The sequence below is a fragment of the Oryx dammah genome, unplaced genomic scaffold, assembly GCF_014754425.2.
Source record: "Oryx dammah isolate SB20612 unplaced genomic scaffold, SCBI_Odam_1.1 HiC_scaffold_21, whole genome shotgun sequence".
NCBI lineage: Eukaryota > Metazoa > Chordata > Mammalia > Artiodactyla > Bovidae > Oryx > Oryx dammah.
Window position 1 is genome coordinate 25,709,551 of NW_024070205.1, and position 27,602 is coordinate 25,737,152.

General features: G+C 38.5%; 1 protein-coding gene across 2 annotated transcripts; it reads right to left on the minus strand.

Annotated features, from left to right (window-relative positions):
• Positions 1-27,573, minus strand: DARS2 (aspartyl-tRNA synthetase 2, mitochondrial). 2 transcript variants are annotated; one of them, XM_040263955.1, is made up of 17 exons: positions 26,774-27,496; positions 25,981-26,080; positions 24,666-24,732; positions 22,900-23,001; positions 22,415-22,510; positions 20,863-20,986; positions 19,995-20,041; positions 18,568-18,674; positions 17,719-17,788; positions 16,787-16,966; positions 15,403-15,510; positions 12,466-12,528; positions 8,902-9,054; positions 3,907-4,125; positions 3,603-3,713; positions 1,584-1,659; positions 1-678 (listed from the first exon to the last, which is right to left on the minus strand). In XM_040263955.1, the coding sequence occupies exons 1-17, from the start codon at positions 26,892-26,894 to the stop codon at positions 464-466; spliced, it is 1,959 nt and encodes a 652-aa protein (XP_040119889.1). In that variant the 5' UTR covers positions 26,895-27,496; the 3' UTR covers positions 1-463. The 2 variants fall into 2 exon arrangements, with proteins under 2 accessions (XP_040119889.1, XP_040119890.1); XM_040263956.1 differs by lacking the exon at positions 1,584-1,659 and having other exon boundaries at positions 26,774-27,573.
• Between the last annotated feature and the right edge of the window lie 29 nt (positions 27,574-27,602).

Consider the following 27,602-nt stretch of genomic DNA (forward strand, 5'->3'; position numbering starts at 1 on the left):
TTGCGGGGTAAAGCACTGATTAACACTTGTGACCTTTATTTCAGTGATTTTTTTTTGCTTTATGTCATGTTGCTTCTCACTATATTACATTGATAGTATAAATGTCATTATCCAGGTTATTTTATAGGATTCTCTTGGTGAAGCTGGTTGCACTGACCCCTCCATCAACTGACCAGTCTAATGGGGCAAGAATTTTTCCACATTTTTACATGTGATTTGACTACCTCTGTCCTAAGAGAACAGTCTACTATCTGAGTATAAAAAATGTGATTTTAAAAAAGTTCCAAATAAATAATCCTAGTAATGCATGTTATCATGAAAACTGGATACCTTTTATCTGTTTCTTCATTGAGGTGAAGAATGTAGCCTGGATTTCTTCCATCTAAAAACTTGAAGTCAGATCTGTGGCTGAACTCCAGATCTGATTTTAGCCTTTGGGAAACAAAGGACAAAATTCAATAGCTCAACTTTCTGAAAGGCATGGATGATTCGATGAGCTCTTTTCTGTTTCTGCATCTGTTGGCCAGGAGACCTGGATGTGATAGGGCTTCAGTTCCTCAGGAGGGATAAAATCTGGGGCATTGCTCATGAGGTCGTGCCCCCGGAAGGATTTGGGGAAGGCAATGACATCTCTGATGCTTGGTGCTCCAGTGACAAGGCACATCAGTCTGTCTAACCCTGTAAAATATAAAGTTGATAACTGAGAACATAATCTAAGGTTGAGGGTGACTTAGTTCTTCTTAAAGGTTATACAAAACTTTTAAATAAGAGCCTTTAATAAGCTGCAGCTAATCATAGTTCCCTGGCCTTTTTAGGGAACTTTTGTTTGAGAGGTTCTTTTCTATCTCATTCTAGAAAAGTGCTCAGGACTAATATTCACATGCGACTGGGATTAACAGTCACAGCAATTAATGAGAACTTAGCAAGTGCTCACTGAAGGCTGAAGAAAATTAGGTACTGTGCACGGGTCTCCAAAAACACAGAAGGATGTCCCTGTTGTTGAGGGCCTACAATCTAGGTAAGGTTCCTAGAACCTCTCACACTCTTTTCTTGTTTTGAAAAAACTAGCAATGTAAGCAACCAGGGCCATCAGAAAGGCACTGGCATATTCCTAATTTCATATAAGCTGAATACTGTGGAGCAGTACTTTTCATACTCCTATGAATGTGTCTGAGCCTCCAGGGAAGTGAGCAATATTGACTTAAGACTGTCTAGTTTTATTCTATTAAAAGACATTTTCAAATGCAAATTATCAGTTAAGTTTTATCTTTATAAATGGTTAAATAAATTTTTAAAAATATATCATCAAGGAATTGCCTGGTGGTCTAGTGGTTAGGACTCCATGCTTTCACTGCTCAGACCGGGTTCAATCCCTGGTCTGGGAACTAAGATCCCACAAGCCACACAGAATGGGGAAAAAAATATCAAAATAAACACCAAATCTTTTAGAACTCTTGGGCTCACCTCATATCCTCTTTACTCCTCCACTTCCCCAACCCCACCCTTCCTCATAAACTGAGAGCCCAAATTAGACATTTAGGCAATGGACTGAAATAAGGATTAAAAAAGGACAGATTGTTTACCTAAGGCAATTCCTCCATGAGGGGGCGCCCCATAATCTAAAGCCTGGAGCAGATGGGAGAGCAATTTCACATCTTCCTGAAATTCAAAAGATAATTTAAATACATATTAAGGGCCCACTGGCTGCTGCTGCTGCTAAGTCGCTTCAGTCGTGTCCAACTCTGTGCGACCCCACTAGGTGCCACAATAATATAATTAGTTGCTAAAGGGAAAATAAAAGTTAAATTAAAAAAGTACTTTTAGAGGCCTACAGTTTAGCAAGAGAATATGACAAGTCAGCGGTACTACAACATGCAGAGAAATGCCTGGGGCTCAGTAAATGCAGCTAGTATGCTGATAATGCAGAGAGTAAGACCAATTAAGGACGTGAGATGTGGCCTCAGAAAAAGAGGGTGAAAAAGAGAACCTGGTCCTGTCACATGGGCTAAGAGGCAAGGTTATCAGGAAGGCAACAGTGCAGATGCTGCCAGAAGATAAGACAGGTTGTGGGCCAAAAACAGGCTGCTGGATCTGATGATCTTTTATGGGCAATGCCTGTGGAAGTGTTCCAACTGTGTCTGAAATGGTTCCCCAACCAGACTACAGATCACAATCAAGTCGGGGAGACTTTAAGGAACAAATGCCCAACTCTCACATCTAGAGCTTTTTTATCTTAATTGGTCTGCTGAGGAAAAGTGAGTGGTTTTCTTGTTTTGTTTTTAATGCTTTAGAGGTGATTCTGTTCTAATGTGCAGAAGGGCTGAGAGACACTGGTGTGTATGAAGAGAAGAAGTTCAAGCAATGTATCCTCACTGACATTTTGAGAAGCTTGAAAGGAATAAAAAAAAAACTGGGAAACTGGTGGTTAGGGGTTTTGACTTAAGAGGAGAAAAGTTAAGGGAGCTTGTAACGTTTTTAAAGCTAGAGTGTTCTGAGTTCTCCAATGCTGTTTTCAGAAATAAAGTTCCTCAATCCCAAATAACCCACTCCACAAAGTGATCTTTTAGGATCAGACTCTTGGAGCTCCTGGACCGAAGATTTCCAAGGATTTCTTGGGCCTCCTGAAATCCATCCTAGCCTCCTGAAGAGTCATCAACAAACCACAGATTCTTAGGCTTGCATCTACATAGACTCTCCTGAAATTTCTGATTAACCCACTCTCTGTCATTATCATTAAAATCTACCCCACCTCAAATACTAAGTGACATAAAATTCTTTCAAATCACTTTCCTTTTCTCTAGCAGTATCAATATTTTCAGGACTTCCCTGGTGGTCCAGTGGTTAAGATTCTGTACTTCCACTGTAGGGAGCATGGGTTCAATCCCTGGTTGCAGAACTAAGATCTTGCATGCCCTGTGGTGTGGCCAAAACTGCACACACACACGGCCCCCACCGCAAACAACACAATTTTCAGCCACTTCAGACCGCATCTATCTTGGAGCAGTGCAGTGATTAGGAGGTTGGGAGCTTGGGTTCAAGAGCAACCCTGCCTGGTCCTGAATCCTGGCGCTGCTTGTTTCTGTGCTATGTGACTTTAGGCTAGGTTCATTAATCTGTTTATCTTTAAAATAAGTAGAATAAGGGTCTTAATTTAAAAAGTAAGTGTGAGGGAACTACCCTGGTGGTCCAGTGGTTAAGAATTTGCCTTGTAACACAGAGCATGTGGGTTCAATCTCTGGGTGGGGAATTAAGGTCCCACATGCTGCCGAGTAGCTAAGCCCTTGCACCACAGCTACTGAGCCCAGGTGTTCAGAGCCCGTGCCGTAACTATAGAGTCCACAACTAAGGTCTGACACAAAAGAAATAAATAACTGTGAGGATTAAATGTGTCCATGCATATAAGGTACTTAAACAGTGCCTGACATATAGCAGTCACTAAAAATACCCATTATTTTCATTTATTTTTCAAAGTCTAACACTAAAGGTAGAGAAATAAGCTGACACTATTCTGTAGCTAGCAAATCCTCCATTCATAACAAATTTTAACAAAACAGACAAATATTAGGGTTTTAGAAAAAGGCTAGGTTAGAAGATGATGTTACCTTTAGTACTGTGGCCAGGATGTAATGCTGAATCTCTGAATTATGAATTCGGATAGAACCACCTCCTATCTCATTGCCGTTTAAAACCAAGTCATAGTGTTGGCTACGGACCTAGAAGATTCAAAGAGCCTTTGTGTTAGAGAAAAAGCTCTGGTTTTCTGTTCCGTAGGTTAGCTACTTAGAGACAATGGCTCAAATCTGACAATTTCTTCTGGGGCTTCTGGAACTGGGTCAGACCCTGAAACCTGAAGTTCTCTGCCTTGCTTCCGTATTTCCTTTCAATTTGGAAGTATAGCTATCATACCTTGTGGGGCTCAGTGTAAAGAAGGTGAATGTCATTTGGATGGGGAGCAGTAAATGGGTGGTGGGCTGACTCCAGCTCTTGGGGGTTTTCCTCCTTGGGAAGGAAGAGGGGGAAATCCACCACCCAAAGGAAAGAGAACAGAGCTGGGTCACGAAGCACCACTCCTCTTGCTTCTAGAAGGTCAGCACACTCCAGTCGTAATTTTCCCATCAAAGAGCACTGCAAACAGAAGATACAAACGTTAACTGCTGTGACAGAGCAGGCAGCAAATGACACATGTGGATTCTAAAGGCAGGCCTTTCTCTGAGAAGTAAAAGTCACTCAGCTGTGTCCGACTCTTTGTGACCCCATGGCCTATTCAGTCCATGAAATCCTCCAGGCCCGAATACTGGAGTGGGTATCCCTTCCCTTCTCCAGGGTATCTTGCCAACCCAGGGATCAAACCCAGGTCTCCTGCATTGCAGGCAGATTCTTTACCAGCTGAGCCACAAGGGAAGCCTAAGAATACTGGAGTGCGTAGCCTTTCCCTTCTCTAGGGCGTCTTCCTGACCCAGGAATCAAACTGGGGTCTCCTGCATTGCAGGCAGATTCTTTACCAATTGAGCTATCCAATCTACAGATTTACTATTTACTCTCTACCTCTCAGGAGAGAAGGATCTGAAGATGATCTGCGACATTGCTGAGGATGATGGCCACACTCAGCAGATTTGGTGAGTATTTGCTAACACAGTGACTTCAGAACACAGGTACCAGAGCTTGATTAACATGGGTCTGTATCTGAGTTTGGCTTCTGACTAACTCCTGTGCACCTTTTCCCATAGTAAAATGGAGATAAAATATCTACTCTAAAGACTGTTGTGAAGATCAAGTCAGATAAGCTCTGTAATATGAACCAGCCATTATGATGAGTATTTCCTTACTGAAGGATTGTGGGGAGGTGCTGATGAGAGGCTGTACACACTTAACATTCAATAAATGTTGGCCATTATTAGAGAGGCTGTATGGGTTAGAGGTTACATTAAGAGCGTGACTTCTGGAACCAGACTTTGTGGGTTAGAACTAAGGGTCCTCCACCTCCTAGCTGTGTGAGTGTGAACAAATTCTTAACCTCTGTGCCTCAATTTTCTTGTTGTTGTGTAGTCGCTTAGTCATGTCCAACTCTTGCAACCCCATGGACTGTAGCCTGCCAGGCTCCTCTGTCCATGCGATTCTCCAGGCAAAAATATTGGAGTAGTGTATATCTGTGACTGATTCATGTTGATGTTTGGCAGAAAACAACAAAATTCTGTAAAGCAATTATCCTTCAGTTAAAAAAAAAAAAGAATACTGGAGTGGGTTGCCATTTATTTCTCCACTCAAAGTTTTCCTTTTTTCCCCCCACACAACATATATAATTCCCTGGCTAGGAATCAAATCCATGGCCCCTGCAGTGGAAGCACAGAGTCTTAACCAATTAGACCACTGGAGAAGTCCACGTGTTCTGTCTTTAAAATGGTAACAGTATCAGCACTTCTCTCAATAGGGCTGGCATGAGGATTAACTCAGTTAATATACACTAAGTACTTTGAACAGTGCTAGGCAAGCAGAGCGAGCTAACTGTGATAAGTGGTAACTATGACAGGCAGGGCACTCCTGAGAAAGAGCAGTTAGAATAGGAGACACGCTAGCATACATGCATAGGTGTCACTCTGCAGCCTATTCTATCTGACACTTAGATATCCACACAGGGCACCTTCACTGTGACATATTCAGAATGCTAATGTTATTCCACATAAATCACGTTTCCAGTATTCTCTCGAGGAAGTCCCAGCAGGAATCAGAGCAATACCGTTCCTGACAGGAGAACATGAGCAGTTTTCAGTTCCTATCAGGGAAAAGTTTAATAGCCAAATGAATCGGTGGCAGGATTTTTAATACAAAATTCCAAATTCTTTTTTAAGAAATGCATTGAAACGTTGTAAAACAATCATCAATCAACTAAAGTAAGTATTAAAAAAAAGTGCACTGACAATAAAATCTGTAATTAACAGGTGAATCCCCTAGCAAATTTAACAGTACTGGCTCATGGCTGGTATTCAAAAATAATGTTCATAAATGAATTACTTTAAAAATGACTGTACTTTCAAAAGAAGTTGTAATTAAATAACTTTCTTCACTCTTATTGCAGGGAAAGGAAAGGGCAGTAGATTAACTTTGGCTTGTAGCTGAACCCTGAAACTATTCCTTTGGAAGAAATAATGATAGATAAGCACAGTACAAATATAAATTAGTAGAATAAACTTGATAAAGTACAAATTAGGCACTATAAAAATATACTATAGTGCAAGGATGACTTTTTAATCATGCTGCACATTTACTGTATATTTAGTATGTTTTCTTTCTTTTTCGTGGCTGTGCCATGTGTCATCTGGGATCTTAGTTCTCCAACCAGGAACTGAAACTGGTTCCCACGGGGTGGAAGCACAAAGTCCTAACCATGGGGCCACCAGAGAATTCCCTACAGTATATTTTCTTTTTAAGTATTTCTTTTTTTTTTTTCTGGCTGCACAGGACATGGGATATTAGTTCTTTGATAAGGGACGGAACCCACACCCACTACATGCATAGAGTCTTAACCACTAGCCCATCATGGAAGTCCCCCCATCCACAGTATATTTTCAATATTCATGTTTGAGTTTTATACCACACTTTACAATTGCATTCATCTCACATGCTAGTAAAGTAATGCTCAAAATTCTCCAAGCCAGACTTCAGCAATACGTGAACCGTTAACTTCCAGCTGTTCAAGCTGGTTTTAGAAAAGGCAGGAGGAACCAGAGATCAAATTACCAACATCCACTGGATCAAGGAAAAAGCAAGAGAGTTCCAGAAAAACATCTATTTCTGATTTATTGACTATGCCAAAGCCTTTGACTGTGTGGATCACAATAAACTGTGGAAAATACTGAAAGAGATGGGAATACCAGACGACCTGACCAGCCTCTTGAGAAATCTGTATGCAGGTCAGGAAGCAACAGTTAGAACTGGACATGGAAAAACAGGTTTCTAATAGGAAAAGGAGTATGTCAAGGCTGTATATTGTCACCCCGTTTATTTAACTTATATGCAGAGTACATCATGAGAAACGCTGGGCTGGAAGAAACACAAGCTGGAATCAAGATTGCGGGAGAAATGTCAATAACCTCAGATATGCAGATGACGCCACCCTGATGGCAGAAAGTGAAAAGGAACTAAAAAGCCTCTTGATGAAAGTGAAAGTGGAGAGTGAAAAAGTTGGCTTAAAGCTCAACATTCAGAAAACGAAGATCATGGCATCTGGTCCCATCACTTCATGGGAAATAGATGGGGAAACAGTGGAAACAGTGTCAGACTTTATTTTTTGGGGCTCCAAAATCACTGCAGATGGTGATTGCAGCCATGAAATTAAAAGACGCTTACTCCTTGGAAGAAAAGTTATGACCAACCTAGATAGCATATTCAAAAGCAGAGACATTACTTTGCTGACTAAGGTCCGTCTATAGTCAAGGCTATGGTTTTTCCTGTGGTCATGTATGGATGTGAGAGTTGGACTGTGAAGAAGGCTGAGTGCTGAAGAATTGATGCTTTTGACCTGTGGTGTTGGAGAAGACTCTTGAGAGTCCCTTGGACTGCAAGGAGATCCAACCAACCCATTCTGAAGGAGGTCAGCCCTGGAATTTCTTTGGAAGGAATGATGCTAAAGCTGAAACTTCAGTTCTTTGTTCACCTCATGTGAAGAGTTGCCTCTTTGGAAAAGACTCTGATGCTGGGAGGGATTGGGGGCTGGAGGAGAAGGGGACGACAGAGGATGAGATGGCTGGATGGCATCACTGACTCAATGGACGTGAGTCTGAGTGAACTCTGGGAGTTGGTGATGGACAAGGAGGCCTGGCATGCTGTGACTCATGGGGTCGCAAAGAGTCGGACACGACTGAGCGACTGAACTGAACTGAACTTGTATATTTTACAGTGAAGGCACAATATAGTCCATAGGGTTACAGAGTTGGACACAACTGAAGCAACTCAGCATGCACACACAAACCACATTTTGTATATTTTACAGTGATCTCTAAAGTTAAATCCACTGTTCCCTACATCTCCTGAAGAATGGTGATTTAGCCAGTGTGTGGTAGTGTGTACCACCTCCCAGTTGCTGCTCCTGAGGAAAAAGGATTCTGTTTCAGCTAAGTAGGACCAGGAGTGTCTGCCAGCCCAGCAGCCCTTCAGCAGTCTGATCCGTCCCTCCACATTTTCAGAAATGCATTCTGTACAAAAGTTTGGGACTACCAACTGTTCTTAATCTGCTAAACTTCAAAATTGAAAATTTTTTTCACAGTTGTACAGTGAGTATTAATAGCCCTCTCTCCACCTAAGTGGCTTTCCTAATTGGAGCCAGATATAATCTGTGTGAGCAATGCCAATGGAGGCTGGCAGCTGATGCAAAAACTATAGTTTTTACATAATGCATTATAAAATGCCAAAAGACATTTATTAATATAAACACTGGCCTTCTCTATTGGTGCACTGGATAAGAATCCACCTGCCAATGCAGGGGACACATGGAACTTTATCAATAAGACCAGAATCCTGGTCTGGGAAGATTCCACATGCCATGGAGCAACTAAGCCTGTGCACGACAACTACTGAGCCTGAGCTCTGCAGACTGCGAGCAGCAAGAACCAAGCCCGAGTGCTGCCATTACTGAAGACTGCATGCCCCAACTGTATGCTCCACAAAGAGAACCCTGTGCAATGAGAAGCCCCTGCTGGCCTCAACTAGAGAAAAGCTCATGCAGCAACGAAGACCCAGTGCAGCTAAAAATCAATAAAATTATTATATATATATATATATATAAAACCATGCAGAGCAGCTCCATTTTATGAAATTAACAGTCAATTTCAAATATGTACTATACACATAGAAGAGAGGCATCATTCAACACCAACAGCACAGAAACCTGGAGGTAATTTTTCTTACTGCTTTCTTGTGCTCTCCGGCAGTGAGCAGGACCACATCCTCCTCTTGGGTCTCCAACAGTTTGACGAGTCCCAAGCCTTGCTCTTCCATTATGAACTTAGCAACTGGAGAATTCCAGGTTTCATTGGTTTTCAGGAATATAGGTAAGACTTCCTGATAAAGAAGAAGACTTACAGTTTTTAAAAAGCAGGGGTGATTTATTTTTTCTGTAGTACAAAGATTTCTTGTCTCCAAAAGAAAAAGAAGAGATTATCTTGAGATTATCTCTATTTCCTCCCTGATACTAAAGGAATCTAAAAAGTAATCTCACCAAAATGAAAAACAACAACAACAACAAAAAAACAAACCAAAAAAAGGAAAGAAGGGTGGGAAGGGATGCCAGCAAATAAGAGATTTGTGAAAATTTTTGGCAGGTTGCATGTGAGTGAAATAGGAAAGACCAAAGAAGCAAGATGAAGGAAGCCCTAGCCTAGAGAACAGTGGAGCAGCTTCAGCACAAGATAGATAGAGCCTAACACGTGGATACACCCCTATCTTCATCCCATACAAGGAACAAGCTCATTTCTGTCCCCTGCCCGCCCCTGTCCCCATCCTCCAGTGAACAAACAATTAAGGGAAACTGTCCTTTGTTCTTGCTCCCCTCTATTGCAGCAGGGGCCACAGTAAACACTTGCCTGAATTTTTTTTTTTTTAAAAAAGAAGGAACTGATCTCACCCTGCAAAATTCTGAGGCACAGGGCCTCCGGAAAACAGGCAACCATCTTGCCGCTCACTCAAAAGTAAACCTAACCATTTACAAAGGGCCCTTTAAACAGCTTTTGAAATAGCTCATTCTTAAATATGTATAACTAATAATCACTATACATTGAATAAGCTATAGCATTAAAAAAAAAAAAAGACCCCTAGAGGAAAGAGATAATTTAGGGACCAAAAAAAACTCGAATCTTCAAAGGTATTAAAAAAGATACTTTATCAATAAAACCAGAGTAAAATGCAAAGAAGCAAGCAAGAACTAATAGCATATAAAAATATGACTACTTAAATTTCAACAGGAGAGCTGAAGAAAGCTTCCTGAAAGAATAAAAAAGACAAAATGATGGAAAGGACATGAAAACAAAAGAGGCATGCAAGTTACAAAAAGAGGTCCAACACACAAGTAAAGATGAAAGAAATTAAGCTTCGTATTTAAAAGGCCCCTCAAGTGTGCAACACAAGGAATGCTACTTCCATGTCTTCTTGGTAATTATAAATAGTGCTGCTATGATCACTAGGGTACATGTATCTTTTCAAACTAGAGTTTTCCTCTTTTCTAGATACATGCCAGGAGTGTGATTGCTAGATCAAATAGTTAACTCTATTTTTAGTTTTTTAAGGAAAAAAACTCCATACTGTTCTACGTATTGGCTGCATCAATTTACATTCCCACCAACAGTGTGGGAGAGTTCCCTTTTCTTCACATCTTCTCTGGCTTTTATTATTTACATAGACTTTCTGATGATGGCCATTCTGACTGGTGTGAGGTGATATCTCATTGTAGTTTTGGTCTGCATTTCTCTAATAATTGGTCATCTGTATGTCTTCTTTGGAGAAATGTCTACTTAAGTCTTTTGCCCAGTTTTTTTGGGTTCTTTGGTTTTTTGATATTCAGTTGTATGAGCTGTTTGTAAATCTGGAAAATATGCTCTTTGTGGTCACATCATTTGCAAATATTTTCTCCCAGTCCATAGGTTTCCTTTTTGTTTTGTTTATGATTTCCTTTACTGAACTAAAGCTTGTAAATGTGGCTAGGTCCCTTTTGCTTGTTTTTACTTTTATTTCTTTTGCCTTGGGAGGCTGATCCAACAAAGAATTGCTACAATTTATGTCAGAGAAAGTTTTGCCTATGTTCTCTTCTAGGCGTTTAAAGGTGTCATGTCTTATATTTTAAACATTCAAGCCATTTTGAGTTTACTTTTGTTTACGGTGTGACAGTATGTTTGAAGTGTGTTTTTACATGTGGCTGTCCAGCTTTCCCAATACCACTTGCTGAAGAGACTGTCTGGGTAGGCCATTTTCAATCCACAACTACAGAGTTTATACAGTTATGATCAGTGAATATATAATTCTGTATCTCCTTTCCTTATAGATCATTACAGCCTGAACATTTCCCCTACGTTACAAATTTCAAAAAGGAACTTTAATATTTATTTCCTTAATTCTTCCTTAATTAAACCACTCCCATATGATTTCATTTTATTCCTGTAAATAATACTGAGAGGGTAACAGGCAGGAAGGCCAGGGGTCTCCAACAAGTGTCAGACATTTTTGTCCCTCTCAAGCGGCAGGAGGAAAAAAACTAGCGATATTTAAAAGGAGGTTTCTCATAAAATACTGTGTTGCCATAATAACACCTGTTTCACCTGAAGTTAACTATTCTCAAACCTTGAGATAACCAATGCATTTTTCTTATGGAAATGTTTGTCTTAAGCTATGCTAATGTGCTATGCATTTACCCCAAACTCTTGTCTTCAAGTCGGTCCCACCTCATGGCTCAGAACCTTCTTGACAAACCAGTATGTTATACTCAGATATTGTTCCCCTAATCTATGTAAACAAAACTATTCGTATGGTAATCTGTCCTTCTACAAGATTCAAGTTAATCATTTTATGGCCCAAGATGAACCATTTGGTGCCAAGATTATCCCAAAATGCATCTTATGGGTGAGGGGCCTGGTGCCATTCTGAGTTTTAAGACATTCCTTTCTTTCCTTAACAGACTGCTAGTGACTATATAACATCCAGCTGATGATTAGCAGCGGGGTACTCTTTCTGCCCCCTTCTGATGCCTATGTCAGAAGCTTTCTCTATCTCCTTTATACTTTAATAAAACTTTATTACACAAAAGCTCTGAGCGATCAAGCCTCGTCTCTGGCCCCGGATTGAATTCTTCTCGTCTGGGGGCCAAGAATCCCGGTGTCTTTTCGTTCAATAACAACCTTTCAATACTGTCTGTAAGTGTCCTCATATCCAAGAACCTTCCTTTAAGTTAAAGAAAATTACTGACTCAAAGAGCATGACTATTTTTAAAGTTATTGATTCCAAAATGATTGAGGCAATTCACACTTCCAGTGACAGTGTAAGAACGCCCATTTCCTGTTCCTTTTCCTCCAGATTTTAGTGTTACCATTCACCAAGCCAAGAACACAAAGTATATCCAAGGACAGGTATATTCAGAATTTAAAAAAAGGGTATGGGAAGAATAATGAATATTGGCTTTCTTTCACACTAACCATGCTTCATTTAAACCTTGGGCTTTATTTAATCTTGCCAACTGCATTAAAGTACTATTATTTATTTTAAAAGGCTATAGTTGAAATTTGCATTCTGATTAATGGTAAATTCAACTAAGTTGGAGTCTTGGAGTTATACCTAGGGGTAAGATTAACTTTCAAAAGAAAAAGAAGAAAAGTAGAAGACTGATCTGAAATAACAAACCTCTCAAGACTAATGATAGCATAAGAGTACAAGCAATTAATAGTTAAAAATATTGAATCCCTAAAAGAAAGGAAAAAACATGTTCCTTACCTCATTAAAATGGTCAGCTGCAAATTTTCTAATGGACTCAATGTCCTTCCTTTTCAAGTATTTCTGATGAAAGAAAAAGTAAATTCATCAATATGACAGCTTCACAAACATGTCTATGAAATGGGAAAGAAATATATTTTGTATCTTTCCACTATAATAATAAGATTCAATAAAGATTTAATTTCTATTGTCAAATGACAAAATTTTAAGGCTTGTTTCAGGGTGTATTCTTTCTAATTAAGCAGGTCTCAATGGAAACAGCTGTGAATGTATTCCACAGAAGACTGTGCATACATAATATGTTAAAAATGTATCTTTACAACTGAATTGTGAAAGATCAACAAAATCAGTAAGATTTTCAGGTCACTTAAAATTCTTTTATCTTATTTCTTTAAATTATCCCAGTGTGTTTCTAAGTGAGACACTATGGCTGTCATCATCACTAATACTCATCGAGCTCAGGTACGGAAGATATAAAGAGGCTTACATGGCTCATGACCCTGTAGTCTACATGCAGTTCATGACCCTTCTAAAGAATGGATATACTCAAATTGGGATAAATAATATCAATCAATATATGTTATACTGAGCTTACCTGAACACATTCAATATATCTGGACTAAAGTATGGGTACCAAATTACTTTCCACTGAACATATGAAGTGAATAAAAAGTAATAGTACTGAATTCTTATACTCATTTAAAATATACTAATATGCTTATATATTCAACTGAGTAGTCTTTCAAAATAGTCATTGTATTCAAAATACATTTGGAATTCCTCTTCCTAAATTATTTCCAAAGCAGATGTGCTAACTACAGAAAAAAGACATGTCCCGTTACTAAAGAGCCCATGCTTACCCAACACAACAATTCTCCTACTCTCATTTCTACTCCTTTTGGTTTTCATAGCTCCACCTCCTTTCTCTTCCCCTGTTATTAATACAATAGACCCCAGAGCCTCAGAAAACTCGAACCAACAAGCAATGGCTATGCTAAAACTGATACAGAACTGGGAGCCTTTGGACAAAGTGAGGCTGGAAGCAGAAAAATAATCCCAAAAGAAGTACAGGAGAACCTTACAGCATTAAAAAGAAAAATAAAAGCACTAGATCTTGAGAGTGTTAACTCAAATTCATAAGGTTTTATCATTCTCCCCTGATAGTTCTAGAGACAGTTCAGTTCAGTCGCTCAGTCGTGTCCGACTCTTTGCGACCCCATGGACTGCAGCACGCCAGGCCTCCCTGTCCATTACCAATTCCCGGAGTTTACCCAAACTCATGTCCATTGAGTCGGTGATGCCATCCAACCATCTCATCCTCTGTCATCCCGTTCTCCTCCTGCCCTCAATCTTTCCTAGCATCAGGGTCTTTTCAAATGAGTCAATGCTTTGCACAAGGTGGCCCAAGTATTAGAGTTTCAGCTTCAACATCAGTCCATCCAGTGAACATCCAGGACTGATCTCCTTTAGGATGGACTGGTTGGATCTCCTTGCAGTCCAAGGGACTCTCAAGAGTCTTCTCCAACACCACAGTTCAAAAGCATCAATTCTTTGGCACTCAGCTTTCTTTATAGTCCAACTCTCACACCCATACATGACTACTGGAAAAACCATAGTTTTGACTAGATGGACCTTTGTTGGCAAAGTAATGTCTCTGCTTTTGAATATGTTATCAAGGTTGGTCATAATTTTCCTTCCAAGGAGTAAGTGTCTTTTAATTTCATGACTGCAGTCACCATCTGCAGTGACTTTGGAGCCCCCCAAAATAAAGTCTGACACTGTTTCCACTGTTTCCCTATCTATTTGCCATGAAGTGATGGGACCGGATGCCATGATCTTCGTTTTCTGAATGTTGAGCTTTAAGCCAACTGTTTCACTCTCCATTTTCACTTTCATCAAGAGGCTCTTTAGTTCTTCTTCACTTTCTGCCATATGGGTACTGTCATCTGCAAATCTGAGGTGATTGATATTTCTCCTGGCAATCTTGATTCTAGCTTGTGCTTCATCCAGCCCAGCAATTCTCATGATGTGCTCGGCATATAAGTTAAATAAGCAGGGTGACAATATACAGCCTTAATGTACTCCTTTTCCTATTTGAAACCAGTCTGTTGTTCCATGTCCATTTCTAACTGTTGCTTCCTGACCTGCATACAGGTTTCTCAAGAGGCGGGTCAGGTGGTCTGGTATTCCCATCTCTTGAAGAATTTTCCACAACTTATTGTGATCCACATAGTCAAAGGCTTTGGCATAGTCAATAAAGCAGAAATGTTTTTCTGGAACTCTCTTGCTTTTTCCATGATCCAGTGGATGTTGGCAATTTGATCTCTGGTTCCTCTGCGTTTTCCAAAACCAGCTTGAACATCAGGAAGTTCATGGTTCACATATTGCTGATGCTTGGCTTGGAGAATTTTGAGCGTTACTTTGCTAGCATGTGAGATGAGTGCAGTTGTACAGTAGTTTGAGCATTCTTTGGCATTGCCTTTCTTTGGGATTGGAATGAAAACAGACCTTTTCCAGTCCTGTGGCCACTGCTGAGTTTTCCAAAATTTGCTGGCATATTGAGTGCAGCACTTTCAGAGCATCATCTTTTAGGATTTGAAATAGCTCAACTGGAATTCCATCACCTCCACTAGCTTTGTTTGTAGTGATGCTTCCTAAGGCCCACTTGACTTCACATTCCAGGATGTCTGGCTCTAGGTGAGTGATCACACTATCCTGATTATCTGGGTCATGAAGATCTTTTTTGTACAGTTTTGTGTATTCTTGCCATCTTTTCTTAATATCTTCTGCTTCTAGAGACACTATTAGACTCTATATGACAAATTACATTTTTATTTAAAGAGAATGTTTCTCTCTGAAGCTTAAATGTGCCAATGTTGAACATATTTACTTCCCAAATACACATTCTAGAGAAGATATAGAATTGGCTCCACTTACTGCTCCTTTATGGATACATATGGCTTTGACAGTTCCTTGGGGTTTACTAAGGGCATCTTGGAGAAATCTAACTTCTGTGTTTCTGAACATGTCACTGATATCTACAATCTGGAAAATAGAAGAAAAGAAGATAACTCAATGTGAGGTCATTTTTATCACAAAACCTTTTACAAACAAGATTTTAAAGAGGAGAGTCGATCTTAACATTTATAGAGCACATTCATTCAGTGTTTACTGCAGGTTGGGTACCGTAAAAATGTTAAGGTACTAATGTATTAGTAATAGTTCATATATCTGTATAACAAGAGTATGAGGTAGGCCCTCTTATTTTCCCCATTTAATAAAGAGGAAACCAAAGCACAAAGCAATGACTTGCCCAAAATAACACAGCCAGTAAGTAGCAGAGCCAGAATTTAACTTAGATAGCCTAACTTAAGAAGAACCACCATTTCACATTACAAAAGAAACAAGAAGTAGTTAACCTGGCTGCTCTAAGTAGGTAGGTGTAACTTTTTCTGTGTTACATTTTTTTCATTATAAGAATTAAGTGCTGCCTATTTGTGGACCAGGCAGAATTCAGTTTCTAAGGAATCTACACTGAGAACCGAGATAAATATCATCAGCATTACAGCAATGAAGAACTGTTGCTCTCTAAGAGAAAATAAAGAGGCTTCCTAAGGGAAACTGCTCTGTGAATAAACATTTCCCATGTTTGAGCTCTTTAAAGACCAGGGAAAGAGAATAAATAACCCTTCCAAGTCCATTTTAGCTTAAGAAAAATTCAAGAGGAAAGAGTAAATTTTTTTTCTTTCAAGTTACCATTCATATCCATATAACTAATAGCTTGTCAGCAGTAAAAACATAGCAAGAACCTTGCTCTTGAAAATGGATCTTGGAACACAGCAGACAGAGAAAAGGTATTGTAATGTTGCTGCTGCTGCTCCTGCCAAGTCGCTTCTGTCGTGGCTGACTCTGCAACGCCACAGACGGCAGCCCACCAGGCTCCCCCGTCCCTGGGATTCTCCAGGCAAGAACACTGGAGTGGGTTGCCATTTCCTTCTCCAGTGCATGAAAGTGAAAAGTGAAAGGGAAGTCGCTCAGTCGTGTCTGACTCTTCGAGACCCCCTGGACTGCAGCCTACCAGGCTCCTCCACCCATGGGATTTTCCAGGCAAGAGTACTTCACTGGGTTGCCATTGCCTTCTCCGATTATAATGTTAACATGCTATTATTCTCTCTTGCTGTAGCTGCGTAACAACAAAAGTAACAAGCTAAGGGAACAGCAAAAAATATAACAGTGTAACTGGTTGTAAAGGTTAAAGTGGTTCAAAGTTGACTACAGGACCATTTGGGGGCAGAGTCCTGGGAAAAGTGAAGAAAAGTACCTTCATCCCAAAGCGAGTATCAGGTTTATCAGTTCCATAGCTGGCCAATGCCTCAGCAAAAGGCATAGAAGGAAAAGGGACCACCACAGGATCTTTGTCACTGGGCCACGAATACTGGAGCAAGCCCTCAATTAGACTCTGGACACCTGTCTGGTCTACAAAGGACATCTCTATGTCAATCTGAAACCGAAACAACATATGGAAACTAACTTGAAGAGCCACCATATTAATATAGACACACACAGTTATGTAGTCCTCTTGTTTTAAATTACCATTGGACTCTCTTCTTACTACGTGGGGGAGCAGGTTAAATATTGTAGGATGTCTGTTTTGTGCCAGGCACTGTGCTAATGCTCTACATACATCCAACTGTTAGTTCCCACAACTATCTCATGGCTGAAGGCTCAGAGAGGCTAAGTGACTTCTGAGTGTGTGCAGTTAAACTGTATTTGATCTTAATGTCTGTCCATCTTTAAATCTTAGGTTTCTGTGCTTCACCTACACTGGTTAATATGATATCACATAGAAACTAAATCATAATAGCTTTGTTCACACTGACTAGATCTGTTTACAGATTAAATATCAACACAAGAAATTATTGGTTTTAGTGCACAAGAGATTTTTTTAAAGAACTTTATCATATCATGATCATTGAAACACTTTAGGAATCTGTCCTTCCTTAGTTTATGATCATATTCTTTTTTTTAATTGAAGGATAACTGCTTTACAGAATTTTGTTTTTTCTATCAAACATCAACATGAGACCATATTCTTTGTAAATGGATCAAAAATTAAATAATTAATGCCTTAACTACAGGTTGGTTTAATTAAATATCTGATAGATAAAATGCAATGAGAATAAAGTATAATTTCTGTCCACATTCTTGGGTGTAGCAAGGCTGAATCAATAAGAGACAAATGAATATAAGTACCTGAGTAAATTCGGGCTGTCTGTCTGGTCTCGAACCTTCGTCTCGATAACATCGGGCAACCTGAAAATATCTACAATTGGAAAACAGCATTAATTCAGTCAGGATTCTAGAAACACACACACACTTTCCCCTAATAGTTCCTGGCAATGCAGGCTATGAAATAATACTACTACTAAAACAACGTAAGAAACTGTAAAGTTCTTAATGATGCTCTAACCTAATCAGACATGGTTGACCCATGAGAAGTTAACGACTCTGTATATTGTCTTAAAAATATACAGTGGCACCTTTGGATGTTCATACATTAGACTGACACACAGGACAGTCCATGCTTCTTTATACATACTCTTTTGCTTCAGCCAAACTGAAATACCCACTGCTCCATGAATACACTTGTGCCTTCCTGGGCTATGCTGTTCCAACATTCATTTTCACCTGCTAAAATGCAGCTCTGTCCCAGAAGGCCTAGATCACAAAGTTTTTAATGATATTCCCCAAAACAATGTAATTTCCAACTACTTAATGCAACCAGTTTGCAAGTCTCGGCATACTTATTTTTGGTTTACTTCACACTTGGTTTTATTATCCTGTTTTGTCTTATAGATTCATCAGCTCGAGAGCAAAACCTATTCTTTTTTGTTTTTAACCCCTTGCCCCATCTATTAAGCATAGAGCTTTGTACATGATGGACACCTAGTAAATCTTTACATAATAACTACATGTTTTTAGGATATTTTACAAGTATTTTCCAAACTCATACATTTTCGAACCTTCTTTTGAAAGATTAGACAATTTTGTGTTTCCTTTTCCCTCTTTTTTCTGACCACTGCTAGCATAAAGAAAGCTCACCTGTCTAGACCACCAACCATCAGAAGCTGCTTAAACTGTTGAGGACTCTGAGGGAGAGAATAAAACTTCCCAGGTTCCCTGGATGGTATAACAAACTCTTTTGCACCCTTTGAATGAGAGAGTGGGAGTGCAGAAATATTATTAAAAAACATATCCAATAACTGGTAGAAGTCAATACTTCAGTTCCTCAATGAAATCAACTAAAGAGTACAGTTCCCACAATGACAGTTCATTTCTTACTCATCCTTCATTCCCCAAAAGGTTTACACATAGTAGGCTTTAAATAATATTTGTACATATTAAGTATACTGTGGAAAATTCTGAAAGAGATGGGAATACCAGACCACCCGACCCGCCTCTTGAGAAACCTGTATGCAGGTCAGGAAGCAACAGTTAGAACTGGACATGGAACAACAGACTGGTTCCAAATAGGAAAAGGAGTATATCAAGGCTGTATATTGTCACCCTACTTATTTAACTTATATGCAGAGTACATCATGAGAAATGCTGGGCTGGAAGAAGCACAAACTGGAATCAAGATTGCCAGGAGAACTATCAATAACCCCAGATATGCTTTGGCATAGTCAGTAAAGCAGAAATAGATGTTTTTCTGGAACTCTCTTGCTTTTTCGATGATCCAGTGGATGTTGGCAATTTGATCCCAACTTAATATTATGTTTGTTGAGATGAATGCACAATTCTGTTACTAGTTGAAAGTTTTTTTTTTTTTTTAAAGTGGAATCCTGTTTATTTATTTATTATTTTGGGCTGTGCTGGGTCTTTGTTGCTATGCGGTGGTTTTCTCTAGTTGTAGCAATCAGGAGCTAGTCTCCAGCTGTGGTGTGCAGGCTTCTCAAATTGCAGAGCGTGCACTCAGGGTGCACAGGCTTCAGTAGGTGTGTTGCGTGGGCTCAGTAGTTGCAGCACATGGGCTTAGATGTTGTGCGGCACGTAGAATCTTTCTGGACCAGTGATAGAATCTGTGTCCCAGCACTGGCAGGCTGATTCTTAACCACTGGACCAGCAGGGAAGTCCAACTAAAAGGATTTTGTGCATCAGTTCCCATGCAAGTAATTCTTAATTGCTTCTCTAAATTTAAACTATAATTTTATAAGTCCATGGACTGTATAAATACCCATGTTTGGAAATGTCAGTTCTTAATGAACAAGTGATTTAGTTTTAAAGAACCAATTTATTATTGATTGGTAGCTATAAACCTCAATGGAAAGAAAATGATATAGGATTAAAAGATTCTGACTAAAAGTACCAACCCATATTATTTTCTCAACTCTAAAAATACTTAGTTAATGTGACCATCCTAAGGCAGTAAAATAAAAGAAACAGAACTAAGGGAATATAAAAGCAAAGTGGTCTAGTTTCATAACAACAGGACATTATCAGTAGGTTGACTTAAGGAATATACATACCCCTGGAGTCCTCTTGAATAATGTTGGTGTTTCTACATCTACAAAACCTAAAAAAGAGAGAAATGTCAGAATTTAATAGATGGGAATCTACCAAATATGAATTTACCAAGTACCGTCCAACAAATCTGAGGCTACCATTTAATCAGGAACTTTGACTACCAAATATGAATGTACCAAGTACTGTCCAACAAATCTGAGGCTACCATTTAATTAGTAATTTTGACTGTAATAAGTTACCAAGCACATTAATGCTGGTTTCTACCAGTTCAAGAGGGAAGCTGAAGATTTTAATAAAATTCTATTCTGTTCATAAAGTTTATACTCTTGTCCTGAAATAATTCTGTTGGTGGATTCTTGTGTATTAAACTGTTCTGGTTTTCCTGTTCCACTAGCATAGCAAATATAACACAAATATAGTAGAAAAAAGTCCAGGGCTGATTGAAGAGTCTAGTTTCATTCACATGACATTTCTTCTTCCTCTTCTTTTTTTCTTAAATTTTATTTAATTGGCTGCCTCAGGTCTTAGTTTGGGCATGTGGGATTTAGTTTCCTGACCAGGGATCAAACCTAGGCCCCCTGCTTTGGGAGTGCAGTCTTAACACTGAATCACCAGGCAAGTCCCTCATGTGAAATTTCTGAGCTCCCAATAAATGATGTACAAGCATGAGAAACAATTAAGAAAGCTTACAGATAACAACCAAAGGGCTGGTCCACCTTCAATGTGATGGGGAATATATAGCCAATGTACACAGGCACTATCACTTTGAAAAGTCTATATTTATGACCCGGTAGGGAACTAAATTATGCTTTATGTTACTAAATTATGCTCTAGGATAAGACACAAGGAAATTACTGTTTCTTTCCTTACCATGTAGATTACAGAGATATTCCCGCATTTTCATGACCATCTGGGATCTCAGTCGCAGGTTATACTGCATTTGGACACTACGCAAATCTAAGTAGCGGTACTGCAAACGAAGAGCCTCTGTTTTCTAAACAAATTTAAAGATTTTTATGTTTAAATATGCTTCAAATGTTAAAATATTTCAAATATGTTTCAAACATTAAAAAGATATTAACTTTAGACACAGACTGAATTTTTAAAAACTTTAGCTCTATCTTTAGCTTCTACCAGTTGTATATACACCAGCATCCTTAATTCCTACAATTTCTAGCCTTGTTACTAGTACAGATTTTACATTTTTCAGGGAACCACACTTCACTGACAAATTTATCTACTTTTCTAAACTTGTATCCATTCATTTTTCCCCTCCTCTTTTTTTCTTTATTGAAATCTCAGTTCCCAAACCAGGGATTGAACCTGGGCCATGGCAGTGAAAGGATTCTGGAATCCTAACCACTAGGTCACCGGGAACTCTCTATCCATTCATTTTTAAGCCTGGAGTTTGATCTTGAAAAAACAGAAAAAGTAAAGATTTCAAAGATTATTAAAAAATAGACAGCAGAGCCAAAAACAGCCATGACTTTATCACCCGAATGGGAGAAGTGTAAGAAATGCAAGGGAACAGAGGACGACGCTACAACTGTACTAGTAGGAAGATAATGAGGAGGTCTGTTTATTTTTTAAGATGGTACATCTTTGCCTCCCTCTTGTGCTGACAATTAAAAAAAAAAAAAGTCCTTTCCCCAGAATAGGTTATTTCTTTGATACTAAAATAGAAATAGAAGAACTATCTGCCACTTTTCTTTTTACAAGCTTATAGCTGGGGGGAAACTGTATGTTTCCTTTCCCCCCATAACAAGGTCAATTCTGTAATTATATTGCTTTTTCTAATTAAAATATTAGGTACTGGGAATTCAAATGTAAGACAAAGTGGCCATACAATTAATTTAAAAATGTTTTATAGGTCAGTTTACAAATTAGGTATTAAACAGGTAGCTATAGATTATTTGTGACAATTGTAAATAATTGTCAGAAAGCTGAAAATTAGCTGGGCTTACATATTCAGGGCTGTCTAGCTTTCTCAAAGAATATTCTAAATTAAATTAATCATATTTGTATGATTTATAAACATTTTATCATTGTTACAGGCTTAAACTTAACATGTGCATTGTCAAAGGCTTAAACTCAATATATGCCATTTGGCCATTCCAATGGTAGACATAAATTTCCTTTCAAAATATAAAACCATAGCAACAAAAAAACTTGAACAAAATGACACCGAAGTCTTAAAGACAACCATGTTTCCAATTGTCTGAAAAAACATTCTAGCTTAATGAAATGTTGATATTTAAGAACAGTTTACCAGGAAATTGTAAAACTAGAAGAATAATTCATGACATAGCTAAATAGAATGCTTAATTTCATAGAAAAACTTTTTCTTAAAACTCCAAAAAACACTTTGCTGGTTACCAACATTTTCTAGACACTGTATTTTATTAGTAACACAGGATGGCACCTTCATAAAGTCCTTAATTTCAAAGGGCAGCTTCTTGCAGGAATTTAGAAGTTTAGCTGTCTTAACTTTGATTTCAATCTCACCTGTTGGCATTTTCTTAAAGAGAGAGAGAAAAGACCTGTTTTAAAAATCATTCAATCAATCATGTACACAATGAATATTTATGAAACGCAAGCATTTATTTACATATGTAAAATGCACGGGGTGCTAATAGTGCATAGTCTAAAACATAAACGTCTGTGTATGACTCTGACGTTCTTATGTGTCTTTGTGGCTGATGAGCTCATTAACAAATGTCTTAACGTGCATATTTATTTAGGTGCTTATGTTTGCAGTGATGATTTTTAAATCTGTAGGTTCATCTGTAGAACCTGCAGAGCTTTAGTGCTAGATAGCTAATAGATATACAGTCTCTGTTGCTTTAATGTGTTGATAGTGCAAATGTACAAGGTAAAATTTAAATAGACAGTTTCTAAATTACTAACTGGATTCTTCTGTCCTGGAGGTCGGGAAATTACTGTCCCAGACACCTGCACCACAGACTCCATGGGGGCTTCACATAAAATCTTCTTCACCGAAGCAGCAGACTACAGAGTAAGAGGGAAAAACAGTTCCAACAAACAAATGAACTTAGAACTCTGCAGCAACTAGATTATGGCTTAGAAAAATGTTAATACTCATAGCTTAATTACCATAAACACCAGGGCTGCCATTAATGACTTTATTAAAGAATTTGGTTAAAAAAAAAAAGAAAAAAATTTGGTAAATTGAATCCCCATTTTGACGCCATATAACCGAGTATATAAAACTATTAGTTAAGAATTAAATTTTTTTTCCTTAAGAGAAAGTAAGAAGAATGATTAATGCAAACAAGCCCCACATACTTTAAAAGCAACTGTCTCCAGGGTTAAACTTAGGGACAGTAAATCCAGGAGCAATGAAAGACTTCTTCTAGGTTAGCTATGCTCATCTCTGATACCTGAAAGATAACCCATGACTCTTTACTTAATTCAAACATTAACAGCTGAGTAAATCTTATTTTTCTCAGGCATATAAAAATTTGTAAATATTACCACATTAGAAACCAATTGGCCAAGAAGCATGGCGAGAATTATCTAATATTAATGGTAATTATTTCTGGAGCAGGTAATACTTCACATGGCTCAAATTCAAAGGGTACAAACAGATCTACAGTGAAAAGTCTCTCTCCTATATTTTCCCTCCACCCCTTAATTCCCCTCCTGAGTCATACTCAACGTTATGTGTCCTTTCAGGTATATTTCGTAACACACACACACACACACACACACCCTTTTTAGTACAGATAATATCACTCTACATGCTCTTCTGTATCCTGTTTTCATATCTAACAATACAATTTGGATTTTTTCCCGTATTAGTATATAAAAAGCTTCTTCCAGCTTTTCCTTGCTGTGAGGATGTATGCTAATTTTTATACCAGTCTCTTATTCGGGAACATCTAAGTTATTCCCAACTTTCTTTCAATTAAAAACAATTCAGCGGGTGAATAATCTGGTATTATATCTGCGTCATTTTGCATCTATGTTAGTCTGTTTATAAGATAACTTTAAGATGATTGGACTGGAATGAATGGTTCAAAGAATATATGCATTTATGATTTTGATATTGCCAATTGCCCTCCATAGTGCTACTGCCAATTTGTACTTCCTCCAGGAATGTATGAGCATTTATTTTCCCAAACACTGTATGCTGTCAATCTAATGCATCAAAAATAACAATTCTGTATAATTTTTTTTTTTTTTTTTGCCATGCTTGCATGGCTTGCAGGGTCTCAGTTCTTCAACCCTGGGCCCTGGCAGTGAAAGCCTAGAATCCTAACCACTAGGCAACCAGGGAAATCCCCCAATTCTGTGCAATTCAATTCACATTTTTCTGCCTATGGGTGAAGCTGGCATATTTTCATAGGTCTACAGACATATAAAAAAATAGCTATTTATATTATATCTTCTTTTCTATACATTTTATGTTCATATTCTGTATTCATATTTCTACTGGATTGCTGGTCTTAAAAAAATGTTTTTATTGATTTGTAGTAGCCTTTAGGTATTAGTCCTTTGTAACATGAACTGCACATATTTTTTCCCAGTTTGTCATCAGTCTTAATGCTGTTTACAGTAGTTTTAACAAAAACCTCAAGCTTACTGATCCAACATGCTTTGTTTCAAAGCATCAAAGAAACTTTCAGATAATAGGAGGACCCTTCTATTACCTCATCCTGGGGAATGACAACTTGAATAAGTCCATGGAAATCTCTTAGGACCAGGAAGATATTTTGCCTGATTAATGAAGAAAATGAACAATATCAGGACAAAATCTCTGAGACCAAAATTTAAGCAGGCAAAACAAACTAAACAAAAAACCCATGTAATTTCTCACGTTCTTTTTTTATAATAAATACTGTGCTTCATAGCTATCTATATTCATGCAACTATCTACACAGGTTATTAAGGAAAAACACTTTTTTCATTTGCAATATCAACTTTTATTAGCTATATGTACAGCTTACTAATACTATCCAGATGACTTATTAATAAAAAGGCAGATTTTTAAAATTAGCTTAAGTCTTTATAAGCAAATTTAACTAAATTTGGAAACTTTCCACATATTAAAATCCAAAAGTAATATTTTAGGATATTAGAGACATCTGATTGGTCATTTTTTAAAATGCAGCAATATAAAATCTTAGCTTTTTCTAAATATAAGACTCAATGGACATGTGTTTGAGCAAACCCTGGGAGACAGTGAAAGATAAGGAAGTCTGGCATGTTGAAGTCCATGGGGTCGACTTAGCATCTGAACACCACCACCAAATATGAGATGCAATCTAAAATTTTCTAAAAGAAGTCTAATAATAACTTAAACCTCTACAAACCATCAAAAGGTCCCCAAATCCCAATATTTTAGCATTCAACCTACACTTCTCACATTTAGTACCAAGAAGAGGTACAGAAAAGCCTCCTCAGATTTTCATTTCAGGAGATAGAAGTCACCAAAGGTATGGGTCAAATATCTACCCAATGGGGACATATTTTTTAGGAAAGTCACACAATCTATGTATTTTGGAGCTCTTCAATGTAAATTAATGTGCTATTCACATATGTTCTAGAAATATAGAGCCAAACAACAAAAAAATGGAGTCAACATCAAGGAATCATTGTTCGTATTTTTAGGCTTTTCTCTACCTAAATTTAGAATAAAATATGCTTTATTATGCTATTGAAGCTTATCAGCTTACCCAATTACTGGTCCTAGGAACTCTTCAATCTTAGTAAATCTAGGGACATTTCTGTCCTCTGGTGGATCACACTTCATTATTATACCCTTCAACAGATGTTACTGGTACTTACTGAGTGACACTATTTGAGTCTTTCAAAACAAAATAAAACTGAAAACTCAATGATTTCTGAGAATCCTGCAAGAGTTGAAAAGCTTTTATTCTTCTGACGGTTAAAAATTAATAAAGGTTTGAAATTGCCTTGGGAAAACCATCATCATGTGTTCTTACACCACTTGCCTCTATCTACCTTCGGAACTGAATCCATCCACACAAGGTGACTTCTTGGCCTAAGTGAGAAGAACGCAACTCTCCACACGTGTTGGTCCGGGCAACAAAGCTACTGAGTTCTTTTAAAAAACAGAGGGAAAAAGGCAAGATTAAAAATATATCATTTGCAAATTTCTGAGAATAGACTCTCAAATCATATCATCTTTGGTATTTCATGTCAATGGATAAAATCTAAAGTTGAAGAATGTAATCAATCACTATTAAAATTGCCTGCAAATGTGTCAAAATCCAAGTGAATAACAGTCAATGTAAAATTTTGCCTCCTCTTAAGACTATATTTTTGATCACTCAGCGTTTGCACTGATCTGTTAATAGTGCACATTCTTCCTCAAATAAAGTAAAAGTCCTGGAAATTACAGAAGTTTGTTGGTGCAGTAACTGGTTTTAGTATATGAATCAAGAGTGAGACAGTCACTTGTACACTAGAAAACCCTATTTAAAGTATTCTCAAGTATGCAAGAATATTTTAGGCTTCTTATTTAGGCATCAACTAAATGAATAGACTATTCATGTGGTTACTCTACTGGTCTTTTTAAACTCCAGGAGAAAAAATAAAAAGACTATTCATGTGGTTACTCTACTGGTCTTTTTAAACTCCAGGAGAAAAAAAAAAAAAAGGAAGAGGGTGAATAATGTGCTTCTACACATAAAGCTAGCCAGTCAAGACTTGCGGGGAAATGGAATGAAGCACTCTGGCTGCAGAGAACAAGAGGCAGTGCTGTTCAGAGGACAAAGTTCCATATTGCATTCACCTGGAATTCTCCTCTGTGAACTCAGTACCAGACTTCGGGAGGCAGAACTCCAGATCAACTGGGTGGTCCTTCTGGTGGGTGTGGATAATCCCCTGCACAGTCGACTTAACCAACAGAACATGTTGGAGCCGCAGGATGGTAAGACGCTCAGGAATCTCACGCTGCAGGTGTTGGATGGTGGTCAAAAGTCAGTTTAGGAACTGTAACAAATCCCTTAAAACGCCAGGAGTTCCCACTCGTTAATATTGAAGCCCTTGTCTGCTGAACATTCAAGTGCTCGTGTAGGTAAACTAGATAAATCTGCAACGTCTTTGGGGCCTTTGGGGAAGGTGAGTAGGGTAAAGATCTTTTAATACCCTTTCCCCCTTCTCAATGCATCCGTTTGCACTTCTATTAACAAAGGTAGGCCAGAAGCGACAAGCGAATAACTCCATACAGCAGGGCAAGGCGGGACACCACGACCGTGCAGAGGCAGCAAGGGGCCGGTCAGCAGGCGCACGCCCTTCCCGTCTTTCCACGCTTTCCTGAAGGTTCCCGCAGGCAGAACCGGAAAACAGGGAAGAAATCAGCCCCGCATTTCAAACCTCCCAAACCTGTCGGCCGACCTCTAGTCTTCAGAAGGAGGTAGGTAAGCAAATCCACAATGTTTCTAGGGCCCGAAACCACACACACAGACCGCTGGGCGCCAGTACTCCTTAGCCCACCCCGCGACGAACCAAAATTACGGTAGAAGGAGTCGACCAATCAGAGCGCGGGGGAGGAGGAAGGGTGTCGTCGTAGCCATCTTTACTACGGGAGGAAATTTGAAGGCATGCTTAACGCCGGTAAA

Excerpts from the sequence above, each read along its gene's own strand:
- DARS2 (XM_040263955.1), bottom strand. The coding sequence starts at position 26,894 with ATGTTCTGTTGGTTAAGTCGACTGTGCAGGGGATTATCCACACCCACC. Across the intron at positions 24,733-25,980 it reads GGATGGATTCAGTTCCGAAG|GCAAAATATCTTCCTGGTCC; the intron begins GTAGATAGAGGC and ends TTCATTAATCAG. Across the intron at positions 9,055-12,465 it reads CAGCTGACCATTTTAATGAG|GAAGTCTTACCTATATTCCT; the intron begins GTAAGGAACATG and ends CTTCTTTATCAG.